This window comes from Salvelinus fontinalis, chromosome 37 (assembly GCF_029448725.1).
Source record: "Salvelinus fontinalis isolate EN_2023a chromosome 37, ASM2944872v1, whole genome shotgun sequence".
Classification (NCBI taxonomy): domain Eukaryota; kingdom Metazoa; phylum Chordata; class Actinopteri; order Salmoniformes; family Salmonidae; genus Salvelinus; species Salvelinus fontinalis.
Window position 1 is genome coordinate 32,519,215 of NC_074701.1, and position 27,846 is coordinate 32,547,060.

At 45.1% G+C, this 27,846-nt stretch overlaps 1 protein-coding gene across 25 annotated transcripts in view; it reads left to right on the plus strand.

The window, feature by feature from the left end:
- The first annotated feature begins 601 nt into the window (after positions 1-601).
- LOC129836540 (calcium-activated potassium channel subunit alpha-1-like) overlaps positions 602-27,846 on the plus strand; it is a 361,164-nt gene continuing 333,919 nt past the window's right edge. For 5 of the 25 annotated variants that reach the window (XM_055902878.1, XM_055902876.1, XM_055902880.1 and 2 more), the window contains exon 1: positions 607-1,858. In XM_055902878.1, the coding sequence (XP_055758853.1) occupies positions 1,571-1,858 (288 nt within the window). In that variant the 5' untranslated portion in view covers positions 607-1,570. Of the gene's footprint in view, positions 1,859-27,846 lie in introns of all 25 variants that reach the window. The other 20 variants (XM_055902877.1, XM_055902875.1, XM_055902874.1 and 17 more) reach the window with 7 other exon arrangements.

A 27,846-nucleotide genomic window follows, 5' to 3' on the forward strand; every position in this document is an offset into this window, starting at 1 on the left:
CGTCCTGTCCTGAGACACACCATGTCTTTCTATAGGCCACTGATGCATCTGTCTGTGGGTGGCACCTGTTCCTGTCTTATCCTCTGTCTAATTGTCTTCAGAATGTAAAGGATAATTGACTGGGGGCAGAATAAGGGCTTTGGCACTGGAAACACATATTATGGTGAATGATTGAAGGAGCCTCCTTCAAATGAAGATGAAAATAAGCCAATGTAATGTACAGATAACAGAACATTTGAAAATATCATTATAGTGACAGAAGCCTGTTTAGCAAGGGAAACTCCTATCATCAGGTTCAGGTCTGAGAATTAAAATGGGGGCAACTGCTGTGATGTATGAACTCATCTGTGGCCAATCTAATAACTGTCCTAAAATGGAAGCCTTGGCATTTCAAACCGAAGTTGCTGCTGCATCACAGTACGAGTTATTGTGGGCTGCTGTTCAAATGAACATGACAGTCACATATGTAGCTCAGAGACATGTGTCACGTGAATACATTACACCGAAAGGGCGCAATGTATTGCCTAATGCCGCGTTCAAGACCACTGGGGACGCGGTAAAAACAAGATGCGACTGGGATTTTTTTTTTTGAACGGTCATCCAACTCGGAATTCCAAGTCGGAAACTCAGTGGCTCTTTCTAGATCTCCGACTTTCCGACCTGACGTCACTGACGTCATGACTTGATCTTGTTTTTTCCCGAGTTCTCAGTGGTCTTGAAAGCACAATAGGAACTGACTGAGACGAGTGGCTGGCACTTGGTATAAACATCAGCGCTTGGCGGTATTACTGCTTTCTGACCATCTTTGAGCGGTTTGAGCTACGCACCGCCCCTCCTACCTGTAAATCTCTCTAGCATTCAGTGGAGCGAGCGGCTCTGACAGGCACTATCAACTGGCCGAACTGCGCGATCCTGGGCTGGATGAAGGGGAAGGAATGGGGACAGTCAATTGCGAAGGCGACATCACCCGAGCGCTTGTATGTCAGAAAGCGAACACGCCGCTAGATGATGTCGTTTGTGTTTTCGCATCTTGGCAACAGTTTGGGGACTTGAAATAGCTTCTGCCATTCAAAAACCATCGAGGCTATCGATTAAATTGGCGTTTAGAAAAGTGAAATCGATTTTCCGCTGTTAATCGACCGAATCCCTGGATGGAAGACGACTTGAGAGGTCAGACAGAAACTGTTTGAAGAAAACAGCCCCTTTTCAATGTCGCTGCGCCTATCATAATCTGAAACATCATTGGCAGCCTCGACGGCTGATAGATGAGACAGACCATCTTTGCCATGGCATTGGTCCTGAAAAACTCGGAAAACCTCACAAAATGAAAAGCGCTCAACGTTTGTCATTACTGCGGATTTAAATGCCTCTCGCGAATGGACACCGACCGGCTATTTCGGTCCAGTTAGTGAGTGCGGCGTTTTCGACTGTCGCGGAAATCTGAAATAAATTGAAATAAACATACAATTAATTAAGTGCGGGTGAGAATATACAACGCATAGTTTTTTTAAAGCAATATGGCTGGTGAGTGGGGCTGGGGACGCTGGCATAGGCTCGCCAAGGCTCCTAGATGCTAGCTGAGGCGGACGCCACCGTTCCCCATGGAAGCGGCAACTCTATGATGAGTAGAAATAACTATTTTAACAAAAATCCGGACGCCTCGATCTCGATGTCCAAGATGGACGTGATCATCCCCTTCTCGCCAGACGTGCCCTGCGACAACAATGGCCAGCGCATGTGGTGGGCATTCCTCGCCTCCTCCATGGTCACGTTTTTCGGAGGTCTCTTCATCATTCTCCTGTGGAGGACCCTCAAATACCTGTGGACCGTCTGCTGCCACTGTAACATCAAAAAGAAGGTAATGACAAACACCTCAACCGTCAACGGTTGGTTATTGATGTGGCGCTCATATTATAAAGGCAAGTTGTGCATAATGTCACATTTACGGTGATAGATGATACGCCACTGTCTGTCTTGACACATTTTACTGTCCACCTTATGACCCGACGTTGTCATCCCTTGTTTATAAAAGCTCCCCGGCCTGGACTGGGGTGGTTGATTTACCATGGCATATTGACTTGAGTCCAATTCGTGTTGTTGCTTTAGCCTTCACTGAGATAGTGACTCACCATCAACTTATAGTGTTGATTTACATTTGGTTGAGTTGTCAACTAACGTTTATTCCACGTAAAATCAACAAAACATGTTATTGGATTTAGGTTAAAGGTAGGGTGAAAAAAATAGTAAAGTTTTCCACATTGTGGAAAAAAAACGTTGATGCAACCAGTTTTTCCCAGTGGGTAGGCTGAGGAGCTGTCAACTACTCTATAGCTAGACAACTGTCACCAACATACAACAGGCCAGTCTATGTGGTAGGGGAGTACACCTAATATAGGCTGCAAAATTCTCTAATTTATGATAATATTCCAGACCCCTGGGAAACCAGTTATTACATGTTTTTCAGTAGAGTCAATACTTAGTATATTTCAGTATTCTGTGTCTGTGAAATGCCTGGTGGTGTTGCTTGCTGAATGTAACCTGGATGGCTGATCTGAAAATAGACTGTATGGATGCCCCTGCTGTGCTGCCTGCCTAGTTGGTTTGTTCCAGTGCAACAGTAGGCTAGGGGTGGCCCACATAAAGAATGAATCATGTATGAATCACCTGTGGGTAAAAGACTGCTTCAGTTTGCTATCACCCAGTGTTGTATAGGGCACAAGTGGTCCTCTTGTTGGTTTAGCTGGATAGTTATAGACCTCCGAGGTGGGCACCTCACAGATCAAATCAAATTGCACACGTAACATAACATACACCGCTGCAACTCCAAGAGCATTTCATTGTTTTCTCCAGTCTCTGCACAGATGATGCTGTCGGTTAAAAAAACATGTTTTAGGAGGCCAGTCGAGGTCTCAACTTACTGGTAGCATAATATAATAACATGCCGTTTTGAAATTTGGTAGTGCATCAGCCGTTTTCCTCCTATGTCAGTCACTGACAGTCACTAACATTTTCAATTAACAGTAAGTTGGTCTTGCCAGTTATATAAGTGTCCAGCAGCCCTGACCTCTAGGGGGTCCCCATTGATTTTGTTAGTCACGCTCACTCAGATATCATATTACCGGAAATCAGTTTTAAAATTGCACCCCCCAAAAAAGGTTGCGAGAGGGAGAAAGAGGGCCCTTTCTGCCCCTCTGCAAAGTCCTCCTGGCATAGGGTGGGGGGACGGCCCCTTTCTGCCCATCTCTGTTGGGTGTTGTATTGTGACAGCCAGGGGCATCAGAGGGATGACAGCAGGACAGGCAAAGGGCACTCTTTCCATCCACCCTCCTCCAGCCTCCACCATCCCTTAATTTCAACTTCAAGTTTTATTCTTCACATGCACATGTACAGTGTAATATGGAGTTGCTCCCCCTTTTGCTGCTATAACAGCCTTCATTCTTCTGGGAAGGCTTTCCACTAGATGTTGGGATATTGCTGCAGGGACTTTCTTCCATTCAGCCATGACCATTAGTGAGGTCGGGCACTGATGTTTGGCTATTATGCCTGGCTCGCAGTCGGCATTCCAATTCATCCCAAAGATGTTCAATGGGGTTGAGGTCAGGGCTCTGTGCAGGCCAGTCAAGTTCTTCCACAGCGATCTCGACAAACCTTTTCTATATGGACCTAGCTTCGTGCACAGGGGTATTGTCATGCTGAAACAGAAAAGGTCCGTCTGCAAACTGTTGCCACAAAGTACGAAGCACAGAATTGTCTAGAATGTCATCATATGCTGTAGCGTTAAGATTTCCCTAGCCCGAACCATGAAAACAGCCACAGACCATTATTCCACCTCCACCAAATGTTACAGTTGACACTATGCATTGGGGCAGAAAGCGTTCTCCTGGCATCTGCCAAACCCAGATTTGTCCGTCGGACTGCCAGATGATGAAGCGTGATTCATCACTCCAGAGAACTAGTTTCCACTGCTCCAGAGTCCAATGTTGGCTAGCTTTACACCACTCCAGCCGACGCTTGGCATTACACATGGTGATCTTAGGCTTGTGTGCGGCTGCTCGGCCATGGAAAGCCATTTCATGAAGCTCCTGATGAACAGTTATTGTGCTGACGTTGCTTCCAGAGGAACTTTGGAACTCGGTAGTAAGTGTTACAACCTAGGGCAGACAAATGTTACACACTTCAGCACTTCAATGTTCCGTTCTGTGAGTTTGTGTGGTCTACCATTTCCCAGGCTGAGCTGTTGTTGCTCCTAGACGTTTCCACTTCACAATAGCAGCACTTAGAGCTGTCATAACTCTCCTGTGACGATCTGAAGGATCGCTCTACGAGTAGGAAGTCGGCTGTTTTATGCTCGGTCATAAAACACGCTGCCCCTATGCTCTGTAGTGTTCAAGATTGGAATGTAAACTGTGGAACACAGAGAGACCCTTGGACATCAAAAGTTTTAATAATTAAACAATATTTCTATTTTTGAGAATGTGGGAGTGGTCCGTGGACACTTAAGGCACAGTCATGACGAGTGTTTTTCATTTGGTGATCTCATGACGGACAGGAAACCCACATTACTGTATCTCTGTTTGTGTACACTTTTCAAAGATCAGATTTACATATAGATGTTGGATAAAATGAATGAGTAAATATGAAACTATTTGTAAAAAGGTGTAATGTGATGTTAGCCTTCTAAATGAGAGTTTGGATTTTCATATAAAGTTTAACCTGTCTAGGATCAGCGTGCCGCTAGCGCCACCCCCCCCCCCCCCCCCACTGAAAAACCAGTGCCGCGAAATTCCAAAAAAAATATTTTTTTTAAATATTTAACTTTCACACATTAAAGTCCAATACAGCTAATGAAAGACACAGATCTTGTGAATCCAGTCAACATGTCCGATTTTTAAAATGTTTTACAGGGAAGACACAATATGTAAAGATGTACATCTATTACCTAAAAACACTTTAGCATAATCCACCATCTTTTATTTGTCCACCAACACCAGTAGCCATCACCAATTCGGCTAAACTAAGATATTTATAGCCCCTAACCAACAAAAAAAATCATCAGATGACAGTCTGATAACATATTTATGGTATGGGATAGGTTTTGTTAGAAAAAAGTGCATATTTCAGGTAGATGGCATAGGTTACAATTGCACCCACCGTCACAAATGGACTAGAAAAACTACATTGAGCAACGTGTTTACCTACTTATCATCAAACATTTCGTAAAAATACACAGCATACACGAATCGAAAGACACAGATCCTGTGAATACAGACAATATTTCAGATTTTCTAAGTGTCTTACAGCGAAAACACAATAAATCGTTATATTAGCATAGCACATAGCACATAGCAGCCCAGCATTGATTCTAGCCAAAGTGGGCGATAACGTCAACATCGCCAAAAATATATTAATTTTTTCACTAACCTTCTCAGAATTCTTCAGATGACACTCCTGTAACATCATATTACACAATCCATATAGAGTTTGATCGAATTTTTTTATATTTAGCCACCAAAATCATGGTTAGACAATGTGAAATGTAGCTCAGCTGGTCAGAAAATGTCCTTGCGCCACTTAGACAGTGATCTACTCTTATACATAAATACTCATAAACGTGACTAAAAAATATAGGGTGGACAGGGATTGATAGACAATTTAATTCTTAATACAATTGCGGAATTACATTTTTTAATTTATCCTTACTTTTCAATACAGTTTGCGCCAAGCGAAGCTACGTCAAAAAACATGGCGTCCTAAGCCACTAAAATGTTTAGACAGAAACACGATTTATCATAATAAAAATGTCCTACTTTGAGCTGTTCTTCCATCAGTATCTTGGGCAAAGGATCCTTTCTTGGGAGTAATCGTCTTTTGGTGGAAAGCTGTCCTCTTGCCATGTGGAAATGCCAACTGCGTTCGGGATGAACTGAAAGCGTGCCCAGCTATTCACAGCGTTAAAGAAATAAATGTCCCAAAATCGCACTAAACGGATATAAATTGCTATAAAACGCTTTAAATTAACTACCTTATGATGTTTTTAACTCCCATAACGAGTAGAAACATGACCCGAGTAATATTACCCCCTTCACTAATGCTTGGAACAGGTGCGGGCCGGTGTCCTCTAGGCGCATGACGCAGCTCCAAAATAATGACTAGCCTCAGGGTTTTTTCATTCGTAGTGCCTGTGAACGCGCAATCGACCCCATTGAAATCGTCATCACGTAAAGGCATCCAGGGGAAGACGTAAGCAGTGTCTGTATAGTCATAGCAATAACAGTGCCCTTTTAACTGACTTCAGAACAGTGGCCAACATTTCTGAAATCTGACTCCATGTCAGGGAAATTGCTGTAGAATGGGCTCTGTTCCACTTAGAGACAAAATTTCAACTCCTATAGAAACTATAGACTGTTTTCTATCCAATAATAATAATAATATGCATATTGTACGATCAAGGATTTTGTGGGAAGCCGTTTCAAAAATTACCCAATTAGCATAAATAGTCTCAACAGCGCCCCCATCCTCAACAGGTTAACTAGACAGTGGCCATGCCCCCGTGAGGCCAGACATTACATCATGCGTCATGGAATTGGCCTAGCTTCGTCCGGGTTAGGGAGGGGATATCCTCGTCCCATTGCGCACCAGCGACTCCTGTGGCGGGCCGGGCGCAGTGCACGCTAGCCAAGGTCGCCAGGTGCACAGTGTTTCCTCCGACACATTGGTGCGGCTGGCTTCCGGGTTGGATGTGCGCTGTGTTAAGAAGCAGTGCGGTTGGGTTGTGTTTCGGAGGACGCATGGCTTTCGACCTTCGTCTCTCCCGAGCCCGTACGGGAGTTGTAGCGATGAGACAAGATAGTAATTACTAACAATTGGATACCACGGAATTGGGGAGAAAAGGGGGGTAAAGAAAAAAAAAATGGTTAAGAACAACAACTGTATAGGTCATGGAGACCATACAGCTTGTAGCGTTGGCTGGAAATGGTTCAACTCTGAGACTATCTATCACTACAGAATAAGAGCAAATCCTAGACGTAGAATTTCTAGTCTGCAGCTGGAAATTACGTAAGTCTAGTACGAGAATACTTATCAATGCATTGTGTTAGTAACCAATATCTATTGTTTGTTTTATGTATTTCTGTGGTTATTTCGTTAGTCAGTAAATAAATAATTAAGCCAATTTGTATATCGATGATTCATCATTTAGGCCTGGGTTCGTGCAGATATCCAAGGGTTTGCAACGTTCAGTAATGAGAACTCATGAGGTAATAATGATACATTAATAGAAGACTAATCGATAAGATATGAAAATATCTGAAGAGTCGATTTGGGAAATAGAGACTCTATAAACATTTTCCCTTGGTTCCCCGACTTCCTAGTTAAAGTTTACATGATTGGTTTAATCAAGTAATAATAATTACACAGAGAATAGATTTGATAAAATAGCAGTCTTCACATTTAATGATAGTCCAGACACGACACAGTTGACCAGGGTAGACATTTTGAGGAACTGACTTGTTGGAAAGATGGCATCCTATGATGGAGCCACGTTGAAAGTCACTGAAGTCTTCAGTACGGGTCATTCTACTGCCAGTGTTTGTTTATGGAGATTGCATGGCCGTGTGCTTGATTTTATGCACGCGTCTGCAACGTGTGTGGTTGAAATAGCCGAATCCACTAATTTGAATGTGTGTTCACATACTTTTGTGTGTGTGTATCCACTTTGTCCTGTTTCTATGTTATATGTGAAACACAGAGAGCCATATCAGTCTTTAGAGGATGACAGATTGCGCTGAACCCCTTAAGCCGATTTGGGTGATGTGAAACCGGGCATTATGATGTTTGTTAACATGACGATGGTGTGTCCCTTCTGGTTAGGAGTAATTAAAGGATAGAAACCTAATTTGAGAAACATGCGTGAAACTACTTCACCATTGAATCGTGCATTGATCTCAATGGAAAATTCGTGCTAAGATTTGAGTTGTATGCATTTTCCTGCATCTCAAGTTAGGATTATGCCAGGGAGAGCTATAGGGCTAACAGCTTCTCAGGAGTCTCTTTCCTGTATTACCTTTTAATTACCAGCGTGAACACATCACCCAGGCCAGTCAGCCAACCAGGCAGCCCAGCTGAAACACACATCCGGGGCTTTGTACCTGGGGAGTGGTTCTAACGCAACCATGCCTGACCTGGGTCTCTGGATGGATCACCTGTCTTTCTCAATATAATGTATAAAGATATTCAGGGTGAAGGCAGGGTAGAGTGGTGCTAGTCCTCGGGGGTGACTTTGGGGGGAGGGGTTGGTTTGACACTTGGCCACAGAGGGAACAGGCTTGTTGGGAGCATTAAGGAGGGAAACCGGATCTGTGTTCAGCTGACTGGCGAGGCTGGCTTCGTTGGCATGGTGTTAGTAACGGGATTCAGGGCAGCGGGGGCCTCTGGCGCTGGGGATACTGGGCATCAGGGGGGAACTGATGGCTGGGGGGGATGATGCGTGTGAGGTGGTGTTGCATTTCATGACCTTACCCCCTCTCTGTACCATCCCTGGGACATGTCCCAATACTGTTTAATGGCTTCCTCTCCATCTATTTTAACCTCATCTCCTTCCCTTCCTGATCACTGGATGGGCACTCAACTCAGTGTTCTCACCTATCACGCAGGCAGGTGTTTTCTGCAGAAGGGGAACATTTTAAAGCTTTTTGGTCACATCCACAGGATACAGCATGTGCAATAAAGTACAGTGAAATGCTTAACTTGCGAGCTCCTTCCCAACAATGCAGAAAGAAGGTAGTAATATTGATATGAAATAAAACAGTGAAATGTGAGAGAAGAAACAGGATAATGCAGTTCTAAAGCTATATACAGGGGGTACCGGTACAGAGTCAATGTGGAGGCTATATACAGGGGGCACCGGTACCGAGTCAATGTGGAGGCTATATACAGGGGCACCGGTACCGAGTCAATGTGGAGGCTATATACAGGGGGTACCGGTACAGAGTCAATGTGGAGGCTATATACAGGGGGCACCGGTACCGAGTCAATGTGGAGGCTATATACAGGGGGCACCGGTACCGAGTCAATGTACGGGGTACAGGTTAGTCAGGATATATACAGGGGGCACCGGTACCGAGTCAATGTACGGGGTACAGGTTAGTCAGGATATATACAGGGGCACCGGTACCGAGTCAATGTACGGGGTACAGGTTAGTCAGGATATATACAGGGGCACCGGTACCGAGTCAATGTACGGGGTACAGGTTAGTCAGGATATATACAGGGGGCACCGGTACCGAGTCAATGTACGGGGTACAGGTTAGTCAGGATATATACAGGGGGCACCGGTACCGAGTCAATGTACGGGGTACAGGTTAGTCAGGATATATACAGGGGGCACCGGTACCGAGTCAATGTACGGGGTACAGGTTAGTCAGGATATATACAGGGGGCACCGGTACCGAGTCAATGTACGGGGTACAGGTTAGTCAGGATATATACAGGGGGCACCGGTACCGAGTCAATGTACGGGGTACAGGTTAGTCAGGATATATACAGGGGGCACCGGTACCGAGTCAATGTACGGGGTACAGGTTAGTCAGGATATATACAGGGGGCACCGGTACCGAGTCAATGTACGGGGTACAGGTTAGTCAGGATATATACAGGGGGCACCGGTACCGAGTCAATGTACGGGGTACAGGTTAGTCAGGATATATACAGGGGGCACCGGTACCGAGTCAATGTACGGGGTACAGGTTAGTCAGGATATATACAGGGGGCACCGGTACCGAGTCAATGTACGGGTACAGGTTAGTCAGGATATATACAGGGGGCACCGGTACCGAGTCAATGTACGGGGTACAGGTTAGTCAGGATATATACAGGGGGCACCGGTACCGAGTCAATGTACGGGGTACAGGTTAGTCAGGATATATACAGGGGCACCGGTACCGAGTCAATGTACAGGGTACAGGTTAGTCAGGATATATACAGGGGCACCGGTACCGAGTCAATGTACGGGGTACAGGTTAGTCAGGATATATACAGGGGGCACCGGTACCGAGTCAATGTGGAGGCTATATACAGGGGGCACCGGTACCGAGTCAATGTACGGGGTACAGGTTAGTCCAGGTCATTTGTTCATGTAGGTAGGGGTAAAGTGACTGCATAGATAATAAACTGTGAGTAGGACCAGTGTATAAACAAGGGGGGGGGGGGGGGTGAATGTAAATAGTCATGGTGGTCATTTGACTAATTGTTCAGCAGTTTTATGGCTTGGGGGTAGAAGCTGTTAAGGAGCCTTTTGGACCTAGACTTGGCTCTCTGGTACTGCTTGCCGTGCGTTAGCAGAGAACTGTCTATGACTTGGGTGACTGGAGTCTTTGACATTTTTTGGGGCCTTCCTCTGACACAGGCCTACCACTGTTGTGTTGTCAGCAAACTTCATGATGGTGTTGGAGTCGTGCTTGGCTACCCAGTCATGGGTGAACAAGGAGTACAGGAGGGGGCTAAGCACACACCCCTGGGGGGTCCCCGTGTTGAGAGCCAGCGTGGCAGAGGTGTTGTTTACCCTGCCTGTCAGGAAGTCCAGGATCCAGTTGTAGAGGGAGGTGTTCAGTCCCTGGATCTTGGTAACGAGCTTGGAGGGCACTATGATGTTGAACACTGAGCTGTAGTCGAGGAACATCATTATCCAACCCAAAACCATGCTCATATATGTGCATATCTAATACAGAGGTTACTAGCGTACAGTAGGCCACACAGTGATGCGGAGTGGGGAACACTGTTTGTCTTATTAGTATGGGCCTATCTTATTATTTTCTCTTAGTGTCCCAGTGTTGCTGACTTGTACTTCCTACTTTGTACTTCCTATGACCAGACTAGGTGTCTGGGGACTACATGCAAGGTTTAGGCCAGGACACACACACACTGGAATGGAAGTAGAGTGCCAGCAGTACATTGGGAGACAGCCTGAGAGGTGGTGCTACAGTTTGTTTGTCTTTGAAGGGGCACTATGCAGTGATCACTCCGCCATTTCCTGGTTGCTAAACTTCTAATAGTTCGCCTAATTTCAGATTTTGTGACAAAACAAGCAGTCATTGTGTAGAGAATCATTGTACTATTTAAAACATTGTAAAATATATTTTCCTTAACCAAAAATATTGTGTATTCAGCTGTTTTTGAAGAAAAACGAAACTTCAGAAAGGGAAGCATAGAAAAAGCACCTGACCCTTACCAACAATGCAGTGAGAAATAAAATTGAGAAAGAACTTTAAAAACGTAATAATAACACATGTCTTTTCAAAATGTGCAGTGGTCCATTCATCTGAACTGTGTATGAGCACTGGGCTATTTCCTAACCTTTCCTGTCCACTGTAGCCTACTGTATGTGTTGTCCCTCCCTATGGCCTGGCTACTACAGTAGGCTGTCAATGGTTGACTTCAATGCGTTGTGTCATGTGTTGTTGATACTAGCATGGAGTCGGCAGCGTACCTCCCAGCCGTCCAACAAGGGTGTGATAAGTTTCTACTCACTGACACACATGCCCCTCTCCGCTGCTCTGATGTCCTGGGAATAACATGCCCCTCTATCCTGCTCTGCTGTAGTGGGAATAACATGCCCCTCTATCCTGCTCTGATGTCCTGGGAATAACATGCCCCTCTATCCTGCTCTGATGTCCTGGGAATAACATGCCCCTCTATCCTGCTCTGATGTCCTGGGAATATCATGCCCCTCTATCCTGCTCTGATGTCCTGCGAATAACATGCCCCTCTATCCTGCTCTGATGTCCTGGGAATAACATGCCCCTCTATCCTGCTCTGAAGTAGTGGGAATAACATGCCCCTCTATCCTGCTCTGAAGTAGTGGGAATAACATGCCCCTCTATCCTGCTCTGCTGTAGTGGGAATAACATGCCCCTCTATCCTGCTCTGAAGTAATGGGAATAACATGCCCCTCTATCCTGCTCTGAAGTAGTGGGAATAACATGCCCCTCTATCCTGCTCTGATGTAATGGGAATAACATGCCCCTCTATCCTGCTCTGAAGTAATGGGAATAACATGCCCCTCTATCCTGCTCTGAAGTAGTGGGAATAACATGCCCCTCTATCCTGCTCTGAAGTAATGGGAATAACATGCCCCTCTATCCTGCTCTGAAGTAATGGGAATAACATGCCCCTCTATCCTGCTCTGAAGTAATGGGAATAACATGCCCCTCTATCCTGCTCTGAAGTAGTGGGAATAACATGCCCCTCTATCCTGCTCTGATGTCCTGGGAATAACATGCCCCTCTATCCTGCTCTGCTGTAGTGGGAATAACATGCCCCTCTATCCTGCTCTGATGTAATGGGAATAACATGCCCTTCTATCCTGCTCTGATGTCCTGATAATAACAAGCTCCTCTATCCTGCTCTTTTGTCCTGGGAATAACAAGCCCCTCTCTCCTGCTCTGATGTAGTGGGAATAACATGCCCCTCTATCCTGCTCTGATGTAATGGGAATAACATGCCCCTCTATCCTGCTCTGATGTCCTGATAATAACAAGCCCCTCTATCCTGCTCTGATGTCCTGATAATAACATGCCCCTCTATCCTGCTCTGATGTAGTGGGAATAACATGCCCCTATCCTGCTCTGATGTCCTGATAATAACAAGCTCCTCTATCCTGCTCTTTTGTCCTGGGAATAACAAGCCCCTCTCTCCTGCTCTGATGTCCTGGGAATAACATGCCCCTCTATCCTGCTCTGATGTCCTGGGAATAACATGCTGGGAATAACTTGGCTGTCTGGCACGCTCATGTCCCAAAATACAGGACGACAATACAAGTTGTGTGGCTGGATATAGAGCCTGTATGGTTCAGACAAATAAAGGCAAGCAGAAAGTGTGTATGAACTTCTGGTTTCACTTTATTTCATACTCCACTGTTTAAGAAAACAATTAGCTTAATTGCTTACAAGATATTACTTCGTCCTGTAATTCTTTTGGATTTGATTGAAAAGAGAGGAAAAGGGGCATGTTATTCCCACATTGGAACTGTACTCCACACACAGAGATGCATACAAAGCTCTCCCTCGCCCTCCATATCTGACCATAATTCTATCCTCCTGATTTCTTACAAGCTAAAATTAAAGCAGGAAGCACCTGTGACTAGATCAATTAAAGTGTTCAGATGAAGCAGATGCTAAGCTACAGGACTGTTCACTCGATCTACTTCACTGATAAACCAATGCAGCCTGGCAGTAGATGCAAATTTGCTTTTATCCAGAGAGCCATCTTGGATTGATTTGAAATTGAAGTAACCCCTTTACTAGCATTCTCCATCATTCAGTCAAACAAGTAGCTAGCTAACAGTGGTTGTCAAACTAGCGCATCGGAGTGAAATTTGAATTATGGATGGCTCAGGGGGTCGAAGTAAGAAAATGTGTTAATGGAGGTAATATGCATTCAGGTAACTATTCAGACCCCTTGACTTTTTCAAGTCAAGGGGTGTAGAGCCTAACTGGTAGATATATAAGCAGCACATGTGTTTCAAGTTTGGGGAAGATAAATTTCACCATAAAAATTCGCCTTTATAATAGAAGCATTACATGCATAATGGTGTTTCCCGCTAATAGAACATTCGTGTTTACAGCCTACTGCCGTGTGCACATTGTTGCACTTATAATGTGAAGAAATAGCCTAATAGTTTATCACCATTTTAAGCTAAATGTTCTGATCTGTTGTGTCAGCCACATCGCACAAAAAAAGTTTTTTTGATGCTAGTGGTTGTCGTAATTTGGGATCTGTTTGGAATATTTATTTCTCGCTCAGAATAGAATAGGTCAGCTTTTGTACTATGGGGGACAGTAGACTGACAGAGGCTCTTCATTAGGCCTACTCATCTTGTTGGCTGACAAAGTCAATATAGACAGTTCTCCCAATATTTTTATTATGCACCTTGGAATTGGATAAGGATGTGCGATGTGTCTGAGATGTACTTGATGGAGAGCCGTGTGAGTGAGATGAGAGATGCTTTGGAGCTGGCAGCATTTAGGGTGGAGGGCAGCAAAGGGCATGGATTTTTTTGGGGTGCCGGCAGGAAATTTTAGGCATTATCAAGTGCTTCTCAAATTGTGTATGAACAACCTGTGTGTACAACCTGCGCCAAAAAACAAAGCAGGGCTCATGCCTTTCAATTAACTTTTTTCAAATCATCATTAGAGCCGCATCATGCATCCTTACAATGTGGTCAAAATCTAAACATATAGCCCAACATTTGTAGAACAACTAAAGTTACATTAATAACTCTAAATTAAGCATATAGGAAAAACTATTTCTTTGTTAACCGCTCAACACAGAATAGCCTCATGTGCGCACTCCCTCTAATCTTTTGTAGAAAATATCCTTTCTATTTTAATCGGCTTTGTTCAATTCTATTCTTCATACTATAAAATAATGCCACTGAATTTGAAGCCAATCTTGTCTGCTAAATGAACTAGTGTAGCCCACAGCCATTTGGCACAGCCAGATCAGGACCTATCATTCTATTCTATTCTGTTCTCTTCTGAAATAGACTACATTTTCTTCATATCATGCTTCTTTAGACCTGTCTAAAATAAATCATGGATTTATTGTGAAGGTGTAGGCTATATTACATGGATTTATTAGACCTTTTAAAAATGTAGCTGTTCCAAAGGTCTGCATCAGTGGCTTGTAGGCTGTGTGGAAGCCAGGAGATGCTAAATGTGTGTATGTTAATTAATGGTCAATTACCGTGAGAGCAACCAGTTATTTGCTTAACAATCACCGGCTGATGAAATTTCGTGACTGCTACAGCCCTAGGGATGACACTACTAGCTTGGTACACCTATATTTGGGGAGTTTGTCCCATTCTTCTCTGAAGATCCTCTCAAGCTCTGTCAGGTTGGATGGGGAGTGTTGCTGCACAGCTATTTTCAGGTCACCCCAGAGATGTTCGATCGGGTTCAAGCCCGGGCTCTGGCTGGGCCACTTAAGGACATTCAGAGACTTGTTCCGAAGCCACTCCTGTGTTGTCTTGGCTGTGTGCTTCGGGTCGTTGTCCTGTTGGAAGGTGAACCTTCGCCCCAGTCTGAGGTCCTGAGTGCTCTGGAGCAGGTTTTTATCAAGGATCTCTCTGTACTTTGCTCCGTTTATCTTTCCCTCGATCCTGACTGGTATCCCAGTCCCTGCCATCGAAAAACATCCCCACAGCATGTCCTCACCATGCTTCACCGTAGGGATGGAGCCAGGTTTCTTCCAGATGTGACGCTTGGCATTCAGGCCAAAGCGTTCAATATTGGTTTCATCAGACCAGAGAATCTTGTTTCTCCTTTAGATGCCTTTTAGCAAACTCCAAGCGGTTTGTCATGTGCCTTTTACTGAGTGGCTTCTGTCTGGCCACTCTACCATAAAGGCTTGATTGGTGGAGTACTGCGGAGATGGTTGTCCTTCTGGAAGGTTCTCCCATCTCTACAGAGGAACTCTGGAGCTCTGTCAGTGACCATCGGGTTGTTGTTCACCTCCCTGACCAAGGCCCTTCTTCCGCGATTGCTCAGTTTGGCTGGGTGGCCAGCTCTAGGAAGGCTCTTGGTGGTTCCAAACTTCTTCCATTCTAGAATGGAGGCCACTGTGTTCTTGGACCTTCAGTGCTGCAGACATTTGTTTGGTATCCTTCCCCAGATCTGTGCCTCGACACAATGCTGTCTCGGAGCTCTATGGACAAGTCCTTCGACCTCATGGCTTGGTTTTTGCTCTGACATGCACTGGCAACTGTGGGACCTTATATAGACAGGTGTGTGCCTTTCCAAATCATGTCCAATTTATTGAATTTACCACAGGTGGACTCCAAGTTGTAGAAACATCTCAAGGATGAATAATGGAAACAGGATTAATCTGAGCTCAATTTCGAGTCTCATAGCAAAGGGACTGAATACTTATGTAAATAAGGTATTTCTGTTTCTGAAAACCTGTTTTCGCTTTGTCATTATGGGGTATTTTGTGTAGATTGAGGAAGACAAAAATGTGTTTTAATTGATTTTAGAATAAGGCTGTAACGTAACAAAATGTGGTAAAAGTCAAGGGGTCTGAATACTTTCTGAATGCACTGTAGATAGGGGTGAAAGTGACATGGCAATCAGGATAGATAATGAACAGAGTAGCAGCAGCGTATGTGACAAGTGTGAAATTGTATGTGTGTGGCGTCAATATGCGTGTGTGTGTTTTTTGTGTGCGCACGTGTGTCTGTGGGTAGAGTCCAGTGATTGTGCATGAAGTCAGTATTAGAGAGTGCTGTGCAGAAAAGGGCCAGTGTAATAGTCCGGGTTGCCATTTGATGAACTGTTCAGCAGTATTATGGCTTGGGGTTGTAACGGGAATTTATATGTTTGTGCTTTACTTATAACTAATTTCTGTGTTCTATTTATGTGCTGTTTTGTAAACCAATTTCTGTGTTTATGCAAGTGGCAGTACGCCCAGACCTTGTTTTGAGAACAAACTAAAGATATCTCAGTTTAAGGTCTCCGCTTAGAAAGGAGAAGCCTTGTGAGGTGTTGGACTGTCACATGTTATGAAACAGTATTCGTCGCTCGCATGTAGGAAACAAAACGGTAATGATTTATTAATTATGCTAAATCATGCAAATATAACTTGTCTGTGTAGCCGTATATAAGACAACTGCTTGGTCTGCCCAGGCAGAGCTCCTGATTGACATGTGTACTATGGTGCATTGAGTTGGTTGGAACCCATCCAGCGTGCTGAAAATAAACAATGATTTTTCCACAACAGGGGTAGAAGCTGTTCAGGTACCCTGTGGTCCCAAACCGTTTGCCGTGCGGTAGCAGAGAAAACAGTTTATGACTTGAGTGGCTGGAGTCTTTGATCATTTTTAGGGCCTTCCTCTGACACTGCCTGGTATAGAGGTCTTGGAGGAAAGGGCGCTCGGCCCCAGTGATGTACTGGACCATCCGCACCATCCTCAGTAGCGCCTTGCGATCGGGGCGGTGCAGTTGCCATACCAAGCGGTGATGTAGCCAGTCAGCATGCAGGGGAAATTAAAATATAGTGTATCCACTTCACTCACACTTCGGGCTGCTCCAATAAGCCACCCCAGCTCGCCATCACGGCTAAATTGATAAAAACTGATGGAGATGTGCAGAAAAAGCGGACGGAGAGAAGCAGATGACGGCTGGTAGGGGATATGCGGCTGGTAGGGGATATGCGGGTGTTTTTGGTGAAATTCATATTTTGATCTCAAAGTAGGCCATCCACATGAATCGTGTAGATCTGACATAAGTTTCAATGACAGTGCACAGGATGCACCCCTACGCCTTCAACAAAGAGAGTATCAGATTACAGAGCGTCATGTCAGAATGAGTGCTTCATCCAGTATTATGTGTGACAGCTGTGATCAGCCAGCCTCATCCCCGTCATATCCCCCGTCATATCCCCCGTCATATCCCCCGTCATATCCCCCGTCATATCCCCCGTCATATCCCCCCGTCATATCCCCCGTCATATCCCCCGTCATATCCCCCGTCATATCCCCCGTCATATCCCCCGTCATATCCCCCGTCATAACCCCCCCGTCATATCCCCCGTCATATCCCCCGTCATATCCCCCGTCATATCCCCCGTCATAACCCCCCCGTCATATCCCCCGTCATATCCCCCGTCATAACCCCCGTCATATCCCCCGTCATATCGCCCGTCATATCGCCCGTCATATCCCCCGTCATATCCCCCGTCATATCCCCCGTCATATCCCCCGTCATATCCCCCGTCATATCCCCCGTCATATCCCCCGTCATATCCCCCGTCATATCCCCCGTCATATCCCCCGTCATATCCCCCGTCATATCCCCCGTCATATCCCCCCCGTCATAACCCCCGTCATATCCCCCCCGTCATATCCCCCCCGTCATATCCCCCCCGTCATATCCCCCCCGTCATATCCCCCCCGTCATATCCCCCCCGTCATATCCCCCCCGTCATATCCCCCCCGTCATATCCCCCCCGTCATATCCCCCCCGTCATATCCCCCCCGTCATATCGCCCGTCATATCGCCCGTCATATCGCCCGTCATATCCCCCCGTCATATCCCCCGTCATATCCCCCGTCATATCCCCCCGTCATATCCCCCCGTCATATCCCCCCGTCATATCCCCCCGTCATATCCCCCCGTCATATCGCCCGTCATATCGCCCGTCATATCGCCCCGTCATATCGCCCCGTCATATCCCCCCGTCATATCCCCCCGTCATATCCCCCCGTCATATCCCCCCGTCATATCCCCCCGTCATATCCCCCCGTCATATCCCCCCGTCATATCCCCCCGTCATATCGCCCGTCATATCGCCCGTCATAACCCCCGTCATAACCCCCGTCATAACCCCCCGTCATAACCCCCCGTCATAACCCCCCCGTCATAACCCCCCCGTCATAACCCCCCCGTCATATCGCCCGTCATAACCCCCGTCATAACCCCCGTCATAACCCCCGTCATAACCCCCCCGTCATAACCCCCCGTCATAACCCCCCGTCATAACCCCCCCGTCATAACCCCCCCGTCATATCGCCCGTCATAACCCCCGTCATAACCCCCGTCATAACCCCCGTCATAACCCCCCGTCATAACCCCCCCGTCATAACTCCCGTCATAACCCCCGTCATAACCCCCCGTCATAACCCCCCGTCATAACCCCCCCGTCATAACTCCCGTCATATCGCCCGTCATATCGCCCGTCATATCGCCCGTCATATCGCCCGTCATATCGCCCGTCATATCCCCCGTCATAGCCCCATCATAGCCCCTGTCAACCGTCTAATTATTGGAGCGGCTCACAGCGTGCGTGAAGTGGATATGTTATTCATGTTGCCTGTTAGAACCAAGAGCACAGGCCAGTTTGACTAGGCTTCGCTGTCACTGCCATAGAGGAAGAATGGAGCACGGTGACAGTCATGCTTGCGTCTCTAGCCCAAAACAAAGTTATGCCCCATATTACCGGATCCACCTTTTCCCCTGTCTACCGCAATTTGTGCAAATTTTCCACTGAATTAAAATATAAACACAACGTGAAGTATTGGTCCCATGTTTCATGAGCTGAAATAAAAGCTCACAGAAATGTTCTATAAAAAAGTTTATTTCTCAAAAAATATGTGAAGAAATGTGTTTAAATTCCTGTTAGTGAGCATTTCTCCTTTACCAAGACGATCAACGTGAGGAAGGGGTTTGTCCTATAGGTAGACACTCCACTGTTGTGGGAGACAGCTGAAAGCATGTCTGTATGGAGATTTGAGGTTATTTCAGTGGAATGTGCTTATATAGGTTTGCTATTATCAGTGTTCGCCACAATAACAGCGCCATTGTCGGGTACTGATACTGTCTAGAGTGTCCTATTCTAAATATTTTCAAGGGGAAAGATGGACTCTGTATGGTCTGTCAGGATATAGGATATGAGACCCATTTTCACCCTCTCAGAAGCATCTCCTGCTAATTTTTCTGTTTGTTTGAGTGAGTGTGAATATTTGTGTACTGTTAAATAAAAGCTCCTCTATTCTGCCAGCACAGATCAACCCTGAATGCAAGCTGACTAGCTGAGACAGACATATTATGCACAATGCCATCCTGAGTGCCAGTTTGGTCTCGTTGGAACAATGTGCCCATGGAAATGTCCTGTCTGTTCTCTCAGCTATCACACGGGAACACACTGACCGGACACTGCTGGGACACGCAAAGCAATAGCCTGCTGCTCTTTTCTGGTGCTGCTGCTTATTATTACTAAGCCATAGCCAGCCATCATCCTCTCACACCGCGCCCCCCAGTCTCCCCCATTCTCAACCCCCTAGCAGCCGGGAAGGGAAGGTAGCAAACCAGTGATCTGTAGAAATCAAAATGCGCCTAACGTCAGAATTGGTACTTTGAGCTGTGTGCAGTGATGCGGAGAGAGAAAGAGGGTGGGAGAGAGAGAGAAAGAAAGGAAGAAAGAGAAAGAGGGAGGGATTGGTGGAGGGAGGGAGGCAGGCAGACAGTGTAGAGGACATGATTGTGACCTTCAGGGATCTCAGTGGTGCCGCCTCGGCTCTGTTTGCTCAGATATCAGACTAGCTCTGTGACGACAACAGGGCTCAGTTGGGTATCTAGCTAAACATGCAGGCTGGGCTGTCATGTAAAAAGAAAAGGAAAAGCTTCACTCTCTAGTTGCTCCAATGCAATCATTTATTCATGTCAGATTGCATAGTGAATCTGGGGTGCTGAGAACAAGAGTTAAGAAAAGCATGGAACTGCTGGCGCTGTTCAACATCACTCTTCCATAGAAAAAATATCATCAATGTGCTGTTTCCAAATAATGATGTTGGATAACATTTATAATTACAATTTGAGAGGATTGAGAATTGACAGTTTTTCCATGTAACCCTCATACAAATTATCATATGGGCAGTCATGTAAACACTCCGTTAGCCTCCCAGTGGCATGCTAACTCGCTAATTGTTAGCCTCATGGCAAGGCAGAAATGCTAGCTGCTAGTGCTGCAGCCAGCCAGCTGATTGCTGTTAGCTAAGTGTTGTTAGCCTGATGAGATGGAGTGTTTATGCAGGTGTTCAGGTGACAGACAGCCTGCTAGGGTGGCGTAGATGCTAACCGCTGCACAGCCAGTTTTTTACCTCCATGACTTCTTCTGACATTCTCCAAAGTGGCTACAAAGAGCCCACACACCAGCTGTCAATTAGTCTTGTTAGGTGCCGGAGAGAAATGATATTCCAGGAGGTCCGACAGTTGCTCCTTCACCTGCCTGCTTAGGTGCAGCCCGCCCAGCTTGCAGACACTTTGCTAAAACGATGTGTCTAGACCTGAGCAAAACAAGGAAGACCAATTTGAGAGTCGGGGGGCGTTGTAACATGAACTGTATTGTGTAGACGGCGTGTATGATCCGGAACACTTAGCGCCGGCTTCACTGCTCAGAACTCATTAAAGATTAATGATAATCAGAGCTGTGTTATTTAGTAACAGCTCCGGCCTACTGAGAGAAGACAAAGCATTCATCGGATCGATGGCTTCAACGCTATTAAGTTTCCCGCCTGCCCCCTATGGGAACCCTTTGGGTGTAGAAAGATTCATCTTAATCTGATGGATAATGAACTGTTCTGAGGCCAACTGGGGATTGGCAGCCATTTTGAAGTACATTCTAGATTTGAAAAGCATTATCTTCGATGCAGGATTTTTCTCCACAGTACTTGATCTCTCACAAGGTGGTTGGTGTGAGCTCTGACATGCTGAAGCATTCCTTTACATAGCATTCCTTTAGGTAGCACACCATGTACAGCATTCCTTTGGGTAGCACACCATGTACAGCATTCCTTTGGGTAGCACACCATGTACAGCATTCCTTTGGGTAGCACACCATGTACAGCATTCCTTTGGGTAGCACACCTTGTACAGCATTCCTTTGGGTAGCACACCATGTACAGCATTCCTTTGGGTAGCACACCATGTACAGCATTCCTTTGGGTAGCACACCATGTACAGCATTCCTTTGGGTAGTACACCATGTACAGCATTCCTTTGGATAGCACACCATGTACAGCATTCCTTTAGGTAGCACACCATGTACAGCATTCCTTTGGGTAGCACACCATGTACAGCATTCCTTTAGGTAGCACACCATGTACAGCATTCCTTTGGGTAGCACACCTTGTACAGCATTCCTTTGGGTAGCACACCATGTACAGCATTCCTTTGGGTAGCACACCATGTACAGCATTCCTTTGGGTAGCACACCATGTACAGCATTCCTTTGGGTAGTACACCATGTACAGCATTCCTTTGGATAGCACACCATGTACAGCATTCCTTTAGGTAGCACACCATGTACAGCATTCCTTTGGGTAGCACACCATGTACAGCATTCCTTTGGGTAGCACACCATGTACAGCATTCCTTTGGGTAGCACACCATGTACAGCATTCTTTTGGGTAGCACACCATGTACAGCATTCTTTTGGGTAGCACACCATGTACAGCATTCCTTTGGGTAGCACACCATGTACAGCATTCCTTTGGGTAGCACACCATGTACAGCATTCCTTTGGGTAGCACACCATGTACAGCATTCCTTTGGGTAGCACACCATGTACAGCATTCCTTTGGGTAGCACACCATGTACAGCATTCCTTTGGGTAGCACACCATGTACAGCATTCCTTTGGGTAGCACACCATGTACAGCATTCCTTTGGGTAGCACACCATGTACAGCATTCCTTTGGGTAGCACACCATGTACAGCATTCCTTTGGGTAGCACACCATGTACAGCATTCCTTTGGGTAGCACACCATGTACAGCATTATTTTGGGTAGCACACCATGTACAGCATTATTTTGGGTAGCACACCATGTACAGCATTATTTTGGGTAGCACACCATGTACAGCATTATTTTAGGTTTCACACCATGTACAGCATTCTTTTAGGTTTCACACCATGTACAGCATTCCTTTGGGTAGCACACCATGTACAGCATTCCTTTGGGTAGCACACCATGTACAGCATTCCTTTGGGTAGCACACCATGTACAGCATTCCTTTGGGTAGCACACCATGTACAGCATTCCTTTGGGTAGCACACCATGTACAGCATTCCTTTAGGTAGCACACCATGTACAGCATTCTTTTAGGTTTCACACCATGTACAGCATTATGTTCAAGAGTGTTTTCCATAGATAATACATTAACGATGCAACCAATGTGTGCCTGTTTCTATCATTGCTCATAATGAGTCTATCCATTAAGGCTGTAATCATGAAAGCTAAATCCATCTCTCTAGTAGCGGCCTATTAGAAAGCTGTCTTTAATTCTCCCAATACCACCTAAGAGATTGTCTAATTCTGCAGGCCAGGCCTGCTTAGTTGTTCACTGCTCTATAGATGGGATGACATAGGGCATGGCTGAGAGAGGGGAGTGCCTGGGAGTATTCTCACTCTCAGAACTATATAGATTCTATAGATTGTAGCCCTTTAGTACCCTTTATGTGGAACCTTCATCCTGGGATGTTGTTTAACACTGAGAACCTGCAGGGATGTTCTAGATGGAACACTGAGAACCTGCAGGGATGCCCAGGGACCCTACTCTGCGTCTCACAAAGACGAAGCGGTTGGAACCAAAAATCTCAAATTAGACTCATCAGACAAAAGGACAGATTTCTACGGGTCTGTTTATTTTTTTATTTTATTTTACCTTTATTTAACTAGGCAAGTCAGTTAAGAACAAATTCTTTTTTACAATGACTGCCTACCAAAAAGCCTCCTACGGGGGCTGGGATTAAAAATAAATTATAAATACAGAAGAGAGACCTAACAGGCTAACTACACCGCTCGCGTCACGTGCGTGAGTGTTGCAAAATAAATGTAAATCTATATTATTTAATTATTGCACCCACACTGCTTGCGCGAGCCAACGAGCGTCTGCGTTGCCAAGGGCTAAAATAGAAGTCGGTTCTATTTCTGGCGCAGATCGTGCTGCAAGTCCTGCCTCTCCCATCTCCTCATTGATTTATAGAAGCAGGTGTACCCACGTGCCATCTCCTCATTGGTTATACCCACGCGGGTGACTGAAAGACGAACGAGGTCAGTGGCGGTAATGCACCTAATTTATGAAAGTTGCCAATCGCAATATAAAGTCCAGAGAAGAAAAAGCCTGGAAGGAGGAGAGATGACTAGAAATTATTCGGTTGACCGTTTTTTGTGTGGATTAATTGGTGGAGTAGAGGACCTTGTGCATTTCAGGTCAAATAACTCAATATTTATATCCCAGGACAAATTAGCTAGCAACAGCAAGCTAGCTAAATAGGACAAATTAGCAAGCAAGTGCAAGCTAGCTAGCTAAATTGCCATAAATGTTGAATGTTTTTCGACCTGTTTATCGACCAAATGAATGTAATTGGTTCAGAGTTTGTTTTGATATTTTAACCTGCGTGTCGTGCTCGCGTTTGGTGTGGGGGTACAAAATAAATGTATACACGATGGCGCACGCGCACAGCCGGTTTGGGTTCCGTGTAAGACAACAACATAGGAAGGCAGCAACACATGACAACTCAGCATGGTAGCAGCACAACATGACAACAACATGGTAGCAGCGCAAAACATGGTACAAACATGATTGGCCACAGACGACAGCACAAAGGGCAAGAAGGTAGAGACAACAATACATCACACAAAGCAGCCACAACTGTCAGTAAGAGTCTCCATGATTTGAGTCTTTGAATGAAGAGATTGAGTCTTTGAATGAAGAGATTGAGATAAAACTGTCTAGTTTGAGTGTTTGTTGCAGCTCGTTCCATTCGCTAGCTGCAGCGAACTGAAAGACGAGCGACCCAGGGATATGTGAGCTTTGGGGACCTTTAACAGAATGTGACTGGCAGAACAGGTGTTGTATGTGGAGGGCTGCAGTAGATATCTCAGATGGGGGGAGTGAAGCCTAAAAGGGTTTTATAAATAAGCATCAACCAGTGGGTCTTGCGACGGGTATACAGAGATGACCATTTTACAGAGGAGTATAGAGTGCTGTGATGTGTCCTATAAGGAGCATTGGTGGCACATCTGATGTCCTAATGGCAAAGAACATCTAGCCGCTCGAGAGCACCATTACCTGCCGATCTATCAATTACATCTCCATAATCTAGCCTGGGTAGGATGGTCATCTGAATCAGGGTTAGTTTGGCAGCTGGGGTGAAAGAGGAGCGATTACGATAGAGGAAACCAAGTCTAGATTTAACTTTAGTCTGCAGCTTTGACATGGACTGAGAGAAGGACAGTGCACCGTCTAGCCATACTCCCAAGTACTTGTATGAAGTGACTACCTCAAGCTCTAAACCAGCGGTGCACAATTAGAATTCAAAGAGGTCTAGCGACTAACATTTTCTCCCCCCAAAGGTCCAAACCATTTAAAATGTCTAACGTGCGCTATGATTTGGGGACATATGTAGTTCTTCTATATGTATAGCTAATAAGCAAAGTACTACATTTCAACAATATTTAATGCACATTTTCAATGCAGACACATTAAACATGAGGTAAAATAAATATGCAGCCTAAGCATAGATAAAAGTAGACCTATCACAAATATTCTCATTTCAAGCAAAACAAGACTGCATCTTCACAAAAAAATAAGGGCCTGTTTCTGAAAAAAGTGCTTTGATTTTTGAACAAATAACAAACCACAGGTTTTTATATTTATCTTTCCTACTCTCTCCCACTTCACTTCTCCATCTCTCTTCTTTAGAAGGGGCTGTTTCTTGCCCTGCCATTAATTTGAACCTTGGCTGGAATGGAGTCAGTGCCATTCTCATGCACATATGTAGAGTTGAAGTCGGAAGTTTACATACAACTTAGCCAAATACATATAAACTCAGTTTTTCACAATTCCTGACATTTAATCCTAGTAAAAATTCCCTGTGTTAGTAGGTCAGTTAGGATCACCACTTTATTTTAAGAATGTGAAATGTCATCACATTCCCAGTTGGTCAGAAGTTTACATACACTCAATTAGTATTTGGTAGTATTGCCTTAAACAATTTAAACTGTTTGGTTGGATCTTGGTTAGTTAGGTTGGCTTTGTGCATGCTACCTGTGCTGTGAAAAATGTCTGCCCTCTTTTGTATTTGGTGGTGAACTAACATAAATATACGTGGTGTTTTTGCTGTAAAACATTTTAAAAATCGGACACGTTGGCTGGATTAACAAGATGTTTATCTTTCAAATGCTGTATTGGACTTGTTAATGTGTGAAAGTTAAATATTTAAAAAAAATAGATTTTGAATTTCGCGCCCTGCACCTGAGCTGGATGTTGTCATAAGTGTACCGGTGTCGGGCTGCAGCCAGAACAGGTTGAGTTTTAATGACTCCAACCTAAATGTATGTAAACTTCTGACTTCAACTGTAGGTGCTCATTGGTGAGTCTAGAACGGTACTTCTTAATGATGTTCATAGTGGAGAAAGAAGACTCACAACTGTATGTGGAGCCAAACATGGTCAAGGTGTGCAGTGCTACTTTGGTTAGACCAGGGAAAACAGTCTGACACAGCCTGCAGTCAGAAAGTGTCATGATCAGTTAGTTGAAAGTGCTCTCTTAATGCAACATTTGCTTGCAGATCAATCAGTTGTGCCCACTTGAAGGTCTGTGTCACCTCCTTTGAAAATCTCCTGGCATCTGTGATGAGGAATCGATTCTTAATTTAAAGAAGCTGCTGTCCAAGTCTGAAGCTGTCAAAGTGATTTCTGAAGTTTCCAATCAGCTTATCTACTTTTCTATGAAGTCTTCATGAGGAGAAACATCTCGCTCACCCTGAATCTGTTCCTGCACTTCTCGGAAGTCTCCTTGAAGATCTTCCTTGAACACTTCCAGTTTCCTCTGGAAGGAGCGGACAGATGTCATCAAATCACAAACTGAATTGTTCTTGCCCTGTAGTTTCACGTTGAGCTCATTAAGGTGTGATGTCTACCAAAAAAGCAACAATATCCATTTTGCTCTCGTCTTGCAAAAAAAGTGAAAACTGTGTTGCCTTCTGACTCTTGAGCTGTACATGGAAAGCTGTTATTTCCTTTCGAATGGGCCAAAAGCGTTCCTACACCCTGCCTTTACTGAGCCATCTTATGTTGTTGTGCAGCAGTAGGTCATTTGCATTTGCCTCAACTTCTTTCAGGAATTCTCTCAGCAGGCGATGTTGATGAGTGAAGATGCCCTGAGGAAGTTGAGTTTCATCATTTGTATTCATCACTTCAGCATACGACTGATGAATGATGCAGTGGTTAGCTGAGAGATCATGGCTGTCCTCTTTCAGCCGTGCCACAGCTCCTCTCTCTCTTCCTGTCATGGCAGGGGCCCCGTCTGAGGTGATGGACCACTTGTTTTAGATCTATCCCCCTCTTTCTCATTATCTCCTTTATGACCATGTCTATGTCTTTCCTCTTGCATGTGTCTCGAGTGGTGTTACACCAAACAGGTATTCACAGAATTCCTGCTCTGTGCGGTAAAATCTAACATACACCAGAAGCTGGACATTATCACTCACATCAGTAGATTCATCAACAGCTAATGCTCTGCATGGTGCTCTCCGCATAGCTTCATCAAGCTGTGTTAATACATCCTCTGTTCTTATTTCACTCTTTCTTCCTGTTGTTGTACGTGGCATTGGGATTTGCTTGATCTTTTCACACAGCTCGTCTTTTTGTTTACAATCAAGTAAAGTTTCAGAAACAGCATTCATGAACTCCATCACCACTCCCCCGTCAGTAAATGGCTTTTGGTGTTGACCCAAAATCCAAGCTATTTGTTTTGTGAACATTCGTTTGCACGTTGTTGGGCAGTGAATGCATGGGAGAGGACTCTGGTGGATCGATCATACTGGGCTTTGCGTTAGTTTATTTTGCGTGCCCTCACCTCAGACTGATGTGGATACGTTTGCTCAAAAGATCTGTGCTTTGTCTCGTAGTGGCGCTTCACGTTGGCACTTTTTATTAGAGCTACGGTCTCTGAACATATCATATATCATATAAAGGAGTGGTTTGACACTCGCTGCGGGAAGGATAAAGGCATAGTTGTCTATCCACTCCTTTTGGAAGGTCGATTTTCTGTATCGACTTTCCTGACTTTTGCGCACACCATTCTATAATTTCTCCCCTGGCTTTTGCTTCTCTCTGACAACATCACTCTCCTAACATGCATTGTAAACATTCGCTTTGATTGGCTGAGTTTTGTGAAGTGATTTAAATAACGGACGTGATTGGACAACACACAGTAGTATAGGGTGCTGTCAGGGACCTTCCCAGATGCACTCAGCCAGCGCAGTATGTGTACATTGAAAAGTGTTTCTTCC